The sequence below is a fragment of the Anomalospiza imberbis genome, chromosome 1, assembly GCF_031753505.1.
Source record: "Anomalospiza imberbis isolate Cuckoo-Finch-1a 21T00152 chromosome 1, ASM3175350v1, whole genome shotgun sequence".
NCBI classification, from domain to species: domain Eukaryota; kingdom Metazoa; phylum Chordata; class Aves; order Passeriformes; family Viduidae; genus Anomalospiza; species Anomalospiza imberbis.
Genome location: NC_089681.1, coordinates 100509499 through 100520699, shown reverse-complemented (window position 1 = coordinate 100520699; position 11201 = coordinate 100509499). Strand labels below are relative to the sequence as shown.

The following is an 11201-nucleotide window of genomic DNA, read 5'->3' as shown; positions in this document are numbered from 1 at the left end:
TCTTGCTTTTCGTCTTTTGAAGAATGGGTTCTGTGGGTTTTCTTCTAATTCCTAGAGAGCCTTCTCTTCTTTTGTTACCAATAGGTGTTACTGGTTCAGATACTGCTTCCGTTTCTTAGATATTCCAGGGTCAGTTTTATCAGGCCACTCTAACTTTAATATATGTAACACATTAAATATTTTCTAACCTCTTCTTTCCCTACTCTGTGCTCTTGTAAACAACCTAAATGCCTTAGGCATTTGCTAACAATTTATGTCATGCCTGAAGCAAAGATGTCATTAAATATCTTGGCTTTCTCATAATGGCCTATTAGTTGTATTCCTTGCCTATTAAGGAATGGGCCAGAATTTTACCTTGCCTTTTTCTGCTCTTTTAGTGCTCATACAATCTTTTCACATTAATTTGTTATCACCTTCAATAGTAGTAAGCCATTATGTAGCTTATCCATCTGGGCTCAACCATACACTTTGGGTCTATTTTTTTTCTACCCGGCTATAGCCAGATGTCTTTGTTCTTAATTTGTAAATAAATCCCTTTTAAACATTCAAGACTTTAAAGAGCTTCTGCTCCAGCTATTCCTTCTTATGCTGGTTCCTTTCTCCTTTGCAGCCCAAAGATTTGCTGTTGTGTCATAAACACAGCTTCTTTCAGTAATTGCTACCTCTCCTGCACTTCTTTGTCCTTAAATTATCCCTCCAAAAGAATCCTCTCACAAATTTTACCAACATCTGCTTTACTGAAGCCCATTATCTCTATTTTGCTTCTTTCATGCAGTCCTTTTCTTAAAATAGTCAACTATGACTATTAAAGTAGTCAACTATGCAATCATTTCCTCCCCCTTAGTCCCTGGAATCTATAATTTTTACAGAAGTTGGCCCACTGTGTTAAGGAGCCCCTGGGCCAGAAAGATGCTGTAGTTCATAGTAAAAAAAAAAAAAAAGATGTGAAAAGCATTACCTGCTTGAGCCTGGATGCAACAATATTTGTACTACTTGATAATGGCCAACATTACTCCAGAATAGTGCAAAGGTTATTTGTTTAATTCTGATGCGATATGACAACTGAGTTGCAACACATATATGAAGAAGTAATGTTAATTTATTTAACTACTTAAGGAATTCCAAACCAGTCAGTGCAGTTACCTCAGAAGAATTTAGATTTTCTGTGGTGTTAGCAATCACCTCTCTCATTGTTCAAGCACACAAACTTCTGTATGCTGCAACTTATTATTTTCATAACTGCAGAGGGATACTCAGCCTTATGGTGAACTGCATGTAGCATGACAGTGATGGAGGGACTAAACAACAACCAAGTCATTCCTCTATTCTGTAACCCAAAATGGTCTTCAAAGCTGAATATCTGAGGAAAAAAGGGGAGAAATCCCACATAAGTTCCTTATCTGTTCAGGTTAGGAAAAATCTAAATACAGCACTATTAGTAGACTCTTTTATGTCAGACTGATAGATTTTAAATGGCTTCCAGGAGGGCACTACTTTCATATTTCAGCTGTTTTCTCATTATTGTTAGACCTGGAAGCTCAGTACTAGATGATGGAAATATTTGTACAGTTAAACATCAGGAGAGAGCTGAGGAAATAAACACACGTGAGGAAACTGACTGAATGGGGAGTTCACTTCAGACAAAAATCTCCCTTCAAGCCATAAAATGCAAGACTGCCTAGATCCATCCTTTTCCAACTTTCTCTTATCTGTCAGACCAGTAATTTGGCTTGTCATTCCCTTGGCAGGATTTGAAACAGGTTTAGGTGCCTGCTCTCCATCCTCACATAAACACAACATGTGCAGAACTGTTAATGACAATTAGACTTTAAAAGCCTGCTGTGGGAAATCTCACACTGAAGCTTAGTGAATATTACAACCTTCTCACTTGCCAATATCCCTCCCTCAGCAGGAATTTATGAAAAAAAAAAAAAAAGAACTTTGTTTGCATATTCATTAGCTCCTAGAAGCTATCACTGTTGATTAATAAGGAGGTCTTTTGTGTCCCTTGAGACTACTGTATTTCCCCGAGTCACAGAAATATGAGAATCTTGGTTTACTGGCTCATAATTACCACATTATAGCACTTTTAAACCAAGAAGTTTATTGAAGTATTTCCAAAATGCCTCTCAGATAGGTTGCTCCAAAATCTTCCTCTTCTGATAGTTAATTACTCCTTTTTTTGTTTTGTTTTTTAGCTTGAATTTCATAATGGGCAACATATAATATTTTTTTCCATTGTAAGTACGTCCCTTAATCATTGTTCACCTCCCTAGTGTAAATACATCTGTATATTTATATCTCTCTCTTTTTTTATGAACAGCAACTATATACCATTCCAGCCTTCATTCTGCTAAACAAGCCAAAACGCTTTCAACTTTCCTCATTAAACAGACTCTCAATTCCCATTTTTGGCATCTGCTCCAATTTTAATGGATTTTTTTTTTTGGAGTACAACTGACCAGCTCCTCTGCAGGAAGGCTGCTGTGACCTTGGATTCTGGTCAATACACCATTACCCCTATTAAAGCTACCAACCCTTCATTCACAACTGGCCATTTCACTGAGGTCTTATACTACAGTATTCTAATCATCCTCTGCAAAATTCACTGGGTTTTTTCCTTATTTGCTGTACAAATATTATTAATACAAATGTCTGTTAAAAGTACTCCCAAATCCACTCCTTTATTACCTTACTACCAACCCTACCACCTTTCCTCTAGCCCCATGCATTCCCTTTGACAATAGTACATTGTTGCTCCCCTTTCTTCTAGATCCTCACTTACTGTAAGATAATTGTATTAACCTGCTACTGGGCTACATGGGAAATTACCAGTTATGTTACTGCAACTGTACAAAGAGTGACAGCTACCAAATTGCTTTTCTTGCCAAAGAACAGTAGTGAGTTTCTCCACTGTGAATGATATATTACAAACCCACATAATATTTTCTTCCATTTATCTCCATCTTTCCTATTAATCTTTTCTTCAACATCTGTACTAAATCTTTGCATCCTGCCAAGGTCAACTAATGGTTGGTAATGGATGGCTTCATGATTCCTCTGTTGGTTAGACAGGTCCTATATGTGCTGTTCTCCAACAACACAGTACTTGCTAATTTGCTCACTGTATGGATAAACATCACTAGGGGAATTGCAGTTTCATTTGCCAACTTTTATAATCCCAGTTAAACTGATAATAAATGATCTAAGTTTAATTTTCACCCAAACCCAGAATGTGGTAATTTGTTCTCCACTTATTGCCATTACCCTGTTTCATAGCCACGTTGTGTAATCTCTGTGCTACTAAATACTGAGCAAAAATACTAATTTTGCTTTTCACTAGATTTAAATTACCTTTACTATCATTGGTGGTTTTTAACCTTATCCTTCCCTTAAATAAAACAAAACCTCACACCTCTTTCTTTGCTCTTTGTTACTTACATAGCTAAAGGGGTTTTACCATTGTTAAGCAGTAGTTGGTTTCTTTTGTAAGATCCTAGTCACCTACATTTTTGGAAATCTGACATTTTTCCTCATGCTTTCTGAAAAAACATGTTTGTTTTTTTTTAAAGATGCAAATCAGGACTTGACAGCCAAGAAGAATTCAAAAGATAAGATCATCCAGGCACAGGCTTTTGGTTAACACAGACCATTTCAGTGACTAATGGAAAAAGTGAATCTGTTCCTCTTTCTGTCTCTCCTTCCTCCTAGCCTCAAAATGTAGAAATTATGGGAAGAGCAATGCTAATGGTGCTAATGTACACCTTGCAGGGGCAGATGAAGCCCTGCACTGACTGGTAGGAGCTGGGATGGATGTGCTGCACAGCCTTGTACCCATGACTCCATCGTACAATATGTGAGCAAGATTGCATTAGGCAATGGTAATAAGGGGCCATGACTCCCTTGGTCACCACTGCTCTTCAGTAAAAACACACCAGCTCCCCATGCTGTTTCCACAAGGATAAAAAAGGGATCTGCTATACCAAAAAGGAGAAGGGGGGCAGGAAGCAGGGGGAAAGAGAAGAGTGTTGTTCAGACATGGAGCCCATTTCACACACCTTGCACTATGATCCACATACCAACACTGTGCTGAGGGCAGCTGTACTTGTGCTAGTTTTGATTCCTTAGCAAGGCAACAGAGGCGTGAATAACAGTGTAAACACTTCTCTACATAGTCTGAAACTGCAGCAGAGGACTTTCAAGTTTGACACAGGAAATAATTTGATCAAGGGAACAACAGCAGAGATGGCTGCCTGTGAAGGAAACCCTTCTTGGTAGTATTTTTTAAAACCTGCTCAAGCAAACATGTCAGGAATAGCCCTGACCTCTTGCAGCTGAAACATGGGTGAGAAACTTGTTTGTCCTCTAGGATGGTGCTGTATTGGTGATTCTGAAGGCTGGTGACTACCCACAGTGACATGCAGTGGATGGCACATCCTGTGCTAGAGACTATCTTGCCATTTCACTACTATAATTATCAAGGTTGTACTATCTTGAGCACTACTCGCTGTATTTGTACTTTCAGTGTCAGGGCAGAGATAAGCTATGTGCCTCACTTAAAGTCAGTAAGATCTTTCACTAGGTAGGAGCAGTAGAGTCCTTGATGGTTTTTTGTCTAGTTTTTCTCACATTCCCTTGTTTCCCATTGTTTCTCTTCTTCTCCCTTCTTGTACTGCTGTAGTTCGTTCTTATCCTGCAAAAGTTGTAAAGCTGCTTTGCCTGAAGGTGCTTGTTCCCCACTCTGTCCTGATTCAGCAAAAGCCACTGAAGATGGAACCCAAACCTATGGACTTGTGAATACACTCTGAAGATCACAAGCCTCCATAAATCAACCCTGAAGAAACAGGACTGAGATCACTCTGTGCATCACAGCAACATGTCCATAATTTCTGGTGAATCCTAGGCCTGAGTCTTTCACCTGTCCTAACCTCAAGGTAGTGACTAGGGCTGCTTTTTAAGCCCCTGACATTGAGGCATTCAAAGAGTATCAGAAGAAATAAGGTGTCCAGCTTGCAACAGCTTCCTCAGGCAAAAGAATCCTCTTGTCCAACACTTGTTTTTTTGCTCCTTTTTATTGATACAGGCCATTCTAACTTCTTTCACCTCTGTTCCTCATGCTTCAGGAGGATTATATTTGTTTTCTACTAACTTGTCAGGTTTGCAAATAACTCCTTTTATAATTGAACATTAGGCAAATGATTATAAAGGGTACATTTTAATAGCAGCAAACTCCATTTCCATCACAGATGGTAAGGACTCTAAGAACATTTACAGACATCTTTGCATGATTTCAGCAATAGTTGCATTGCTCAGGATATGCAAATCAAAAACCACTGGCAATAAGGAGATAAGGAACATAAACATTTGATTGTAACAAAATCTATTCTTTAAAAACAAGCTGAAGTACAAGAACTACTGCTCAGGCTTATAATTTATGAGCAGGCAGTCATCAGAATGGAAGTGCAGCAGACTTCATGACACTGTTTTTTCTGCTACAAAACAAATGACAAGAAAAGAAGAAAACTATATTAGAGAAACATTTTTTGTGGTTTAATAGCAAAGTGTCTTCTCAGATTCGCAGGAATCTCTGAGATCTTAAACAGCAAAATTATACAATAATAGAGATCATTTATAATTATACAATAATAATTATCAGTTATTTACAGCAGCCAGAGAAATTTGTCGCTACTGATAACAACATAATAAAATGTCACACAGACTAGTTGACTCTTACGTTGCATTACTGAACACAGAACTGAACTTGATCCAAAGCCTGCAAGTCATTTGCAATTAAAATGCAAAACCTAATCATGCAGATTTTATTTTATAATATCATGTTTTTTACAAGCAGCAACCCCCCCATATCTTATTAGACCTTAACAGCTTTAAATAATTTAGAAGCAGAATATATTCTTATACAGTGGTGGAGGTAGAAAGGAACTAGGAAGTGCAGGTAAAGGGAGGTTAAGAGGGAATTAGGAAATCCTTTCTTATAGGCTACTATAGGACTATGGCAGTGATCAAGGAGTAAAAGGTTTGCTGCAGAGCACAAAGGATACACCATAGACAGAGTGCGGCCTGAAGATATGATCAGAGAAAAAGCAAAAACTTTGTATGAAAGTATGAAAGACTATATTCATGTTCAATAAAAGTATGACCCGTGATTTGCAGCAGGTATAAACTACTCCATCTCCACTGGTCTGCTGTCCTACTTGACACTAGCTGAAAAATTGCTGTATCTTGTTTTTCCACACACTGCTTTTAAATAAAGCAATGCACAGCCCTGTTCTCCATTATGTATCACATCAGGGTTCATTCCTGAAGCTCTTGCTTCTCTCAGTTAATTTCAGCTGGATCTCTACAATCAGAAATAAAATTAGATTAATGCCAGCTGCTACAATGGTTTCCCAGAATTTAGAAAGCACTTTAGCATGGGTGCTGAAGTCATATACTCCTCATCCTGTCTCCACAGAGTAAAGCATGGATGGAGCTGTTGCTTGCACATACGTGCAGTCCTTGTGCATGAAAATAAATGAGCACTATTATACTGTAATAAGAATGATTGCGGATGCTGAAAGAACCATTGAACATGTCACAGGTAGAGCTATGGAGATTCCTGATGGTTGCTCACACTCGTTCCACAAGCCACATAACATTGCATCATGGTGTTGCTCCCACAGAGTGTAGTGGGAAGGGCAGCTGCGTGCTAGTCATCAGAAGGTTGGCTCTGTGGTATACAATGCTCTTTCACACCTTGTTGGTCAGGTTAATTTACAACACTTGCTGGGAATCAACCAGCAAAATGCATAGGAAAGCACAGCGTCACGAATGATTTATGTATGGATTCTGTTTTTTAGTCCTGACTGAAAATGTAACAGATACTTTATTTTACTATTTAAAAAATTGGCACTAGTCTCATGATGAGCAGAGTATCAGATGCTGCAGGATGTGAAGAGGATTGGAGAGAAGGAAAGGCCATAAGAGAAGGGTTTATGATATCCTCTTGTGTAAAGAATGAATAGCCCATTGATCTGATAAACTTTCATTATTTACATGAAGAAACTGATTTCTAAGTAAGAATCAGGCTTTGTTTAGACATTAGTTGGATTTTACCTACATCACAGAAAGGAAAAGGACAGCTTTCAGCTTGCTGCAGGGCTGCATATTTGCCAATGCTGCAGAAGGCAGGTTACAGGCGTGCTTAGATGGGGTGGTGAAGCAAGGGTGAGGTCTCAGTGCTTTTAGTAGCATTTAGACATTTTCTGGATGAAAGCACAAATGTAATTGTGATTTCAGTAGGCAAAGCCTCCTGCTTCATACTGCTGGAGATGAGAAATGTGAATTTTTTATTGCTTAAAACTTATGTTACAGGTTGATGCTTCATTCAGCCCAACTTTTTTCCTCTTCCTTCATCCATGATTCCCATTTGGGCTGCTGGAGCTCTACATGCATCAAAGGTAAAATAGCAAAATGACAAAACACTCACTGAAAAGAAGCCTGAAAGTCTTTTGAACTCTATCCCACCTGCTAAGAACAAAAGAAGGCCTCATATGCTTGAAACTAAACATACCAAATTGCAACAAATGTGAAGAACAGTGAACATGAAAGAAGTGTTGCAGAAAACAGGGTGTTAAACACAGCAGCGTGCAATGATGCAAATCAAACAGTGCAATGATGCAAAAGGGAAGAGATGCCAACTCAGCAACCCACAAACCCACAGCTCCAGAAAAAGAGAAGAACCTGCTCTTGCAAGGTACCAGGGAGCACCTTCTCTCCTTATGTGTAGGTCTTGAGCAGGTACCAATTGGTATGATCCTGTTATATTTCCATCATTTTGATTCAAGAAGAGTAGAAGGTGTAAGAAAACAGAAACCACACACACTTATATTAAAGGCTTAACTCTGATCTTTGTTGTGGGAATGCCATTTCTTGTGGCGATACAGCCAGTCTCCACAAAAAGTAGGAAACCATTCTAGATGAAAAGATGTTATTTGAAGTATTTACTCAGAGGCAAGAGATGTTTTAAAAAGGTTCTGCATTACCTTTTCAGGCACAGCAATACAGCACAAAAGACTTACCCATTAAATAATACATGATGCATAAAGTGATTTTTTAATTATCACAAAAGAATATATTTTATAGATAACTTTTTAATTTACTTTTAGTTTATTTTTAAGTGACTGATTATATTCACTTCCAGAGCAAATACAAGGTACTTCTTGTCAGACAGGTTGCTTGGAATTTCTGCTTTGTCATCAGCTTAATTTATAAAAATAAATAAAATGAAGAAAGTATTAATCCAAATTCACATCCTATGACAAGATGACAGACGTGTCCCATTTATTCACATGCATATTGCTACAAAAAACTGTAAACTGAAGCCAGTGCCAGGACAGATGTCACCTATATTTAATCTTATGTACTGAATATGTATTTTGATAGCAATTACCCAATGCATAAAACTAAAGATCAATAAGTCTGCACAGTGCCCAGTTATTGAATTAATGCTTTATGGTCCGTCTGACCTACAATTACTGGCAAAAAGGAATGGCATAGTTGGGAATAAATATTTCATGGGATAATGAGGTCTCCTGTGCCTGTATTTTTACACAGTGCTGCGTGCAGCGTTTGGCCGGATTGCAGGCTTTCTGCCGGCTCTCTCTACACAACGATGTTTCAGTACGCAGTATCAATTCCTGAAGGCGATGACTATATCGACAGCACGTACCATTTATTTGTGAATAAAAAGATTTATCCTCAATGATTGTACAGTGCCCTCTCATCTGGAGCTCGTCTCCTAGCTTAAAGTGGAGGTGTCATAAGACAACGGGCTAAATTTATGGTGACACAGCGCCCTGGCATTCAGCCGCCCCCCCACCCAAGACTGGCTCCGAGACGCAAAGGCGCGATTCACACGGGATCCAGACGCTGCTCCTCCCCAGGTGGGATGCGAGCCCACTCTCACGTCCAACCGCCACCGCCGATCGCTGAGGGCCTTCCCTACCCACCGCCGCCAACCTCCTCCAGGGCTGTGAGATTTCTGATGCCTTTCAGGGGGACTTGGGGCTGTTTTTCTAGTATGCTTTGGCTTGTTGGAGCGGGCTCCCCGTCAGCAGAACGGTGAGCGCGGTCAGGCCAACATTACAGCCCGGGGGCGGGCCGAGGGAAGGAGACCACCTCCCTTCTCCCCGGGGAGCCGCCTCCTCTCGTCGGCTGAGGGGCGGTCGCCGCCGGCTGCGCCGTCCCTGCCGGGCGGTAGCCGAGGACCGCGTTCCTCCCTCCCGCCGGGGCTGGCGGGGGAGCGGCGCGCCGGGCGCGGCGGCTGCAGGCGGATGAGCGCGGCCCGGCGGCGGCTGCGGATGAGCCGGGCGAAGGAGCTGGTGCCGTACTGCCTGCTCCTGGGGCTGTCCGTGCCCCTCGTGCTGCTGCTGCCGCTCCTCTGAGATGCGCCGGGTGGCGGCTCGCCCCCGCCGCGGGGGGACGGGCGGGAGGAGCCGGCGGCAGCCCCGCTCCGCCGCCCGGCGTGCGGCCGGCGGCAGCAGCAGCCCGAGGCACTGACGCCCCGGCGGGGGAGGATGAGGCGCTGGAACGAGCTTTGCAGCTGTGCCACCCAGCCTGCGCCGGCGGGCGGGCTGCCGCTTCCCGCGGGGGGGCCCGGCCGTGGCCCCGGCCGCGCTCTTGCCCCTGTACAGGTTGTGATGCCGCCGCGCTCGCCGCTCCCCCGCCTCGGCTGACGCGCACCCGAGCAGAGCGGCGGCGTCGCAGCTTTCCCTTTCGCCTTCCAAAGTTGGGCTTCGGTGGCTCGGGGCGGCGGCGCCTCCTCCCTCGAGCGGCTCCGATGGGCCCGCGGCCGCAGACCCTGTCACCGCAGCCGCCCTCCTGACCCAGCCCCAGCGCCCGCGGGACGGCCGCTGTAGCCGGGGGCGGCCGCGGCGCTCGCGTTGCTGCAAAGCCGCCGCTCTGCAGGGCGGAGTGTGTCCCCGCCGGCTCGCCGTGCGGGGAGGCGGGCCGGGGGCCGGCTGAGATGGGAGAGAGCATGTCCAAGAGGCTGAAGCTGCAGCTGGGCGGTGAAGCGGAGATGGAGGAGCGGGCTTTCGCAAACCCCTACCCGGACTACCAACCCCAGGGAGCCGTGGCAGCCCCCAGCGCGGCGGACGCCCATCGGGACAGGGCGCTGCAACCGCCGGCAGAGGAGGAGTCCCTCCCCTTCGGCGCCGATGGGAAGGTGAGTCCCGGGCGGCGGGCAGGCGCCGCGTCCCGGATCCCGGGCCCGGCCTCACCCGAGGGTCGCTCGCACCCCACGGCGGCGGCGGCCCCGCGGCGCGGGCGGCGGTGGGTTCCGCCCCGGGGCGGCTCCGGCGGGGCGCGGGCCCGGCGGCGGGGCTGTGGGACCGCCCGCGGCCTGCGCGCCGGCCGAGCTCGGGGCGGCCGCCGCGGCCTCGGGGGCGCCCGAGGAGAAGGGAGCGGCGGGGTGAACTGAGGGAAGGAGTGCGAGCTCAGCCCGACCGCACGGCTCGTAGTTGGCGGCAGCTGCTCTTAGTTCAGGCTGTTTGTTTTACTCCGATACGGGAATGCACGCGGTGCCCCAGCTGGAACGCTGTATGGTAGAACAGCTATAGCTGCTCTTACCACGGTGGTTTGGTGTTTCAGAAGAAGTTGTCAGCACAAGTTGCCCCAGAGTTTCACCAGAGAAAATGCATAAGGGAATGGAAAAGATGGGCGCCCATCTAGAAAAGGAGAGTTTATTCTCGGGTAAGAGCAGCGCTCACTCAGGAGGCGAAGCTAGACTGTTTTCACGTGTTTATTTACTGACATGTACACTTTCATAGGTTCAGGTGCACCATGATAGGCACTTGGCAGTCCGTTCATGCCTGCAGAAGGTCTGCCAGGTACGACTGGTCACACAAGGTTTGCAGTTTTCCTGCTCCGCTCATCTCCTTGATGCCACGTGGTGCTATTTGGTACACTATGAGTGTCTTAGGTTTTGAGAAGCTCCTCTGGCCTGACCTGTTACCATGCAGGCTGGATTAATCTGAAGAAGGAATGCCGGAATACAGACTTTCGGTCATTCAGCCCCTGTGTGGTCTCATCCCTCAATACTGTGCAGCTTGGTCATATTTTGCATGGAAAACACTGCATGGTGACACTGCTACAAGCACAAATGCATTGAGGATGGGAAGTTAGCTTCCTAAGTCTCTTGA

The 11201-nt window shown here is 44.6% G+C and overlaps 1 protein-coding gene across 1 annotated transcript in view; it reads left to right on the top strand.

Annotated features, from left to right (window-relative positions):
• Window positions 1–9895: 9895 nt before the first annotated feature.
• The window catches only part of LANCL2 (LanC like glutathione S-transferase 2), a 30211-nt gene continuing 28905 nt past the window's right edge, over window positions 9896–11201 (top strand). The window contains exon 1 of the mRNA XM_068202438.1: window positions 9896–10225. Within this exon, the coding sequence (XP_068058539.1) occupies window positions 10025–10225 (201 nt within the window). The 5' untranslated portion in view covers window positions 9896–10024. The remainder of the gene's footprint in view (window positions 10226–11201) is intronic.